The sequence below is a fragment of the Triticum dicoccoides genome, chromosome 7B, assembly GCF_002162155.2.
Source record: "Triticum dicoccoides isolate Atlit2015 ecotype Zavitan chromosome 7B, WEW_v2.0, whole genome shotgun sequence".
Lineage (NCBI taxonomy): Eukaryota > Viridiplantae > Streptophyta > Magnoliopsida > Poales > Poaceae > Triticum > Triticum dicoccoides.
Window position 1 is genome coordinate 635,404,399 of NC_041393.1, and position 4,451 is coordinate 635,408,849.

General features: G+C 46.6%; 1 protein-coding gene across 1 annotated transcript; it reads left to right on the forward strand.

Moving 5' to 3' along the window:
* Nucleotides 1–218: 218 nt before the first annotated feature.
* Nucleotides 219–3,587, forward strand: LOC119340273 (chaperone protein ClpB1-like). Its single transcript, XM_037612172.1, has 7 exons — nt 219–277; nt 591–1,488; nt 1,926–2,092; nt 2,181–2,521; nt 2,616–2,895; nt 2,974–3,171; nt 3,279–3,587. The coding sequence occupies exons 2-7, from the start codon at nt 618–620 to the stop codon at nt 3,489–3,491; spliced, it is 2,070 nt and encodes a 689-aa protein (XP_037468069.1). The 5' UTR covers nt 219–277; nt 591–617; the 3' UTR covers nt 3,492–3,587.
* Nucleotides 3,588–4,451: the final 864 nt, after the last annotated feature.

Here is a 4,451-nt window from a genome sequence, read left to right on the forward strand (position 1 = left end):
AGAAAAAAAAAGTGCTCGCTCGAATGGAGGCGTCGTCCACATCTCAGTGCGTGAGCAGACCGGACTGGCAGCCGCCGCGGCGGCCGGAAGTAAGGTTACCGGACCAGGTCGAGGCGACGAGAGCTCGCTCCAGGCAAGCGGCGGAGAAGCGAGCGGCGGAGAGGCCCCGGCGGGCGTGAACCTGACGAGGGCTCGCATTGGAGGAACGGCGGGCGGAGTTGAGGAGGCGGCGGCGGCGGCGGCGAGGAGGAACAATTTATTTTCGCCCACGACTCGGGTAATTTATTTTCTCCCCTCAATCCCCCACCCCCTCCCCACCCCCCGTCACAGTTTTCCTGTTAATTAAGAGGAAATTGGATATATGTGTCAAGTTAATTGTTCGCGCCGGATAATCTTGGAGTCCTGCTAATTTCGACCACTCCCTAAAAGAACAAATTTTGATGACAACTCGGTTTCCAAAGCAACAGAATAATAAATTTATTACAACTCCGCCATGTAATACAGTTTGAAGTCTGATACTTATGCAACATGAATTTTTCTCTATATATATTTATATACAATACGTTGAATCATTGCAGTGTATTTTCCAGGCCAGGTCTTTTCATCGCCATCGCCGTATGGAACGGACCTCAACTTACGATTCCCTGCTCGGGACCTGGAGTATTATGGCGTCTGATGGAGAAACTCCGACAGGCGCGGTCTTGGATCGGTTCTTGTTACATGCATCTAGGTTGTATGGAAGCGTGGAGAGCGTTCTCTGTGCTGGGGCAGCCATTGGTTTATGCTGGGCAGCGTGGCGGTACTACGAGCGCACCGTGTGCCTGCGCAGCTACGGTCGTGACATGACCGCCTGCAGCAAACAGGCAGTCAGCCCGGTGGTCGGCCGCGACAGCGAGATAGACCGTGTCATCTCCATCCTCTGCCGCAAGACCAAGAACTGTGCCGCGCTGGTCGGTGCTGCAGGAGTAGGCAAGACAGCCATCGCCGAGGGCCTTGCACAGCGCATCGCTGCCGGGAAGGTCCCTGCAGCACTTGCCGGGGCTCGCGTTGTGGATGTTGATCTCGGGGCGATGGTGGCCGGGACCATGTTCCGTGGCATGTTCGAGGAACGCTTGAAAGGCGTGATAAAGAAGGCGGAGGATTCAGGTGGCAAGATAGTTCTATTCATCGACGAGATGCACACGCTTCTCGGCGCCGGTGCAGTGAGGGGGGGATGCCAGGATGCTGCCAATATGCTGAAGCCGGCGTTGGCCCGTGGTCGCATCCGCTGTGTGGGTGCGACGACTTTTGATGATTACCGTAAGTACATTGAGAAGGATGCCGCACTCGAGCGGCGGTTCCAGAAGGTGCACGTTGAGGAGCCTAGCGCGCAGGCCACCATTGCCATGCTGCGGGCGCTAAAGCAGCAGTATGAACAGCACCATGGCTTAGAAATCCAAGATGCCGCTCTTGTTGCTGCCGTACAGCTCGCTGGCCGCTACATCACCGGTGAGGAATTAATTTTTTTCCTTTTGTTTCCAGAGGTGATTAGTAGATGCATGAACTCATCTAGTTTATTATAGGAAGCGTAATGAAACATGAAGGGAAGAAACAGGGTTATATATGATCTTTAATTGGTTATTATGGTCAGATGTCCATTCTTGTTAAGGTCCACTAGCTCACATTCTAATTAAACTATCTGCTCAATTGTTCTGATGTGCAATTGAAGGGCAGAATTATTGCATGAGACTGTTGTGGAGCACCCATGTCGCAACCCATGCATTCAGTTTAATTTGGTTTAACTAATGTATATAAATCATGTTTACGGTATTGAATAAATTCATGATAGTTCAGATGCATCAATTAATGGAGCAGGTGCTTTCTTTCTGCCGAGTTGTATATATGTTGGAGTTAATTGACAGATTTTATTGATGTCTATACTGTAGGTCGTCAATTTCCTGATAAGGCAATTGACCTGATTGATGAGGCTTGTGCCACAGCAACCAAAACAATGATGCGAGTTGGCGACCAAAAAGAGAATGTTAACACTGTGCAGTGTAGCTCTAAAAATGCAGTGAAGGAGGCAATTGTTTGCTCTAATCATGTAGCTCAAGTAGGCATTCTCTTCCTAATGACAGTTTTGTACTGTTTTGATCGACGAGATATGCTTGTCATGCAAATTTTAACAATGTTATTTGAAGGTTGTGAGCCAGTGGACTGGAATTCCTGTCACTGCACTTGACCAAGAGGAGAAGGATAGACTAATTCACCTAGCGAGCAGACTGCGGGAGCGAGTTGTTGGCCAGGATGAGGCTGTAAATCTGGTTGCACAAGCAGTGTTACGTTCCAGAGCCGGCTTTGATCAGCCTGGACAACCCATAGGCTCTTTTCTCTTCTTAGGCTTGTCTGGTGTTGGAAAGACAGAGCTTGCAAAAGCTCTTGCTGTGCAGCTATTTGACAGCGAGAAGATGTTAGTTCGCTTTGACATGTCTGAATATGTTGACAGGGGATCTGTGCTGCGTCTCATCGGAGCACCTCCAAGGTTTAATTTGTATATCTTTTTGAACATGCATTACTTTCTCATATCATACTTTAATTTCGCTGATCGTAGTTGCTTTATTTGTTCCTTCTTAAAGCTATGAAGGCCATGAAGACGGTGGACAATTGACGGAGAAAATCAGGAGACGTCCATACAGTGTTATCCTTTTTGATGAGGTGGAGAAGGCAGATCCATCGGTGTTGAACCTCTTTATTCAACTTCTGGATGATGCTGTGTTGACAGATGGGAAAGGCCGGACCGTAGATTTCAAGAACACCATCATCATTATGACCTCAAATCTAGGAGCGGAGCACCTAACAGCAGGAATGGCTGGAAAAATCACAATGGAAGCTGCACGCGACCTTGTGATGCATCAGGTTTGTGTATACAGGAGACTGTTGTTGTGAAGTCTCCAGTAGATGCATGCTGAATGGTGTGTACATTTGTTCTTGCAGGTCCAGAAACACTTCAAACCTGAGCTTCGCAACAGAATGAGTGAGATTGTTATATTTGAGCCACTTTCGCTCGACAAACTGAAGGAGATTGTGAAAATTCAGATGGAGAGCATTGTCGCCAGCGTAGCTAGCAAGGGCATCTCTCTATCTGCGAGCGATGCCGCTCTGGACGTGGTTTTGTCGGAATCATACAACCCAGTAAGTGCAGCTTCCTTTCAAACCTGAGGCATTATTAGGCTCATGTTTAAGGTAACAATGTTTATGTTTTGGTAACCATCAATGCTTAATTTGTCCCGCACCCGCAGATGTATGGCGCAAGGCCTGTAAAGAGGTGGTTGCTGAAGAATGTGATGACTGATCTCTCCGAGATGCTGGTCAATGGACAAATTAGTGAAGGCTCGTCAATCTCCATTGATGCTGCCAATGAGAAGACGCTCAAGTTTGAAGTGTTGAAGGTGTCAGATCCGCGACCCAAGAGTCTGACGGTCAAACTCCCTGGTAACTGCGAGACTGTGTAGCTTTCTTTATAGCACGGCGACTAGGATGTTGGATATTCTGTGTAGTTTTTGGTTCATCAGTGTCATGTGGAGTACTACGTGATAATTCAACGCAGAAAAGTGCACTCGCACTTGCTGAACAGGGTCTCCTTCGTTGTAAGGAAAATGGGGATCTCAATTGTGTCGTGTCCACTTTGTATAGTTTGTTTAAGGAAAAAAGCTTCTCCCTGTTAGTTTGCACCTCCTCTAGTTTCTACAATAGCTAGTTGATGGCGTGATTGGCACGTGCGATGGACAAACTGGGCACGTGCTCAGAGCAGTACAAGCTCTTTGCCATTGTAGTTTATAGCAGTAACTGCTTCTTACATCTAACGCTAAAGAATATTATTAGGATGTACCACAGTAGAACTTAACAATTTATCTTTGGTTCCATGATGTGCTGGATGAAGCAAATTGGGGATGATTCTCAATAGCGGCAAGGAGTTCAGAATGAATAAATTGATCAAACTGTGCAATCCATTTATGATCCATCCCCCGTTTGACCTATAAAAAGTTACGAGTCCACTAATGCTTAGAAAAGTTAGACTAGTTTTGAACGACTGCTTGGAAGAAAGAAAATAGTTGGTCAAAATTTTCAACCTTTGAATCAAACTGTTGTCAGTTGGCACATTGTAGGATTAGACCAACCAATGAATGGTACAGGGAAGGAGGAAATTCAGGGACCAGCTTTTGTTATCCTTTTATAAGAATATACTGTTAGGAAATTCCATGCACCTCAAGCTTTTCACCATGAGAGGATCCTCCCACCACCATTCCAGTCACTCGAGGGCCCGGTTCTTCCAACGTGCCGAGGGCAGCTGCCTTCAATTGTTAATTTTTTTCTGCCCCATCTATATGTAGTCGGCATTCAATGCATTTTAGCATCTGTATCTACTCCTAGTACTCATTATTTTCTCTTTCCATTTAATTGAAAATAAATAC

Bases quoted from the DNA above. Each gene is read 5' to 3' on its own strand.
- LOC119340273 (XM_037612172.1), top strand. From the start codon at position 618: ATGGAACGGACCTCAACTTACGATTCCCTGCTCGGGACCTGGAGTATT. The intron at 2,522-2,615 runs GTTTAATTTGTA...TCCTTCTTAAAG, and splicing joins CTCATCGGAGCACCTCCAAG to CTATGAAGGCCATGAAGACG. The intron at 3,172-3,278 runs GTAAGTGCAGCT...CCGCACCCGCAG, and splicing joins TGTCGGAATCATACAACCCA to ATGTATGGCGCAAGGCCTGT.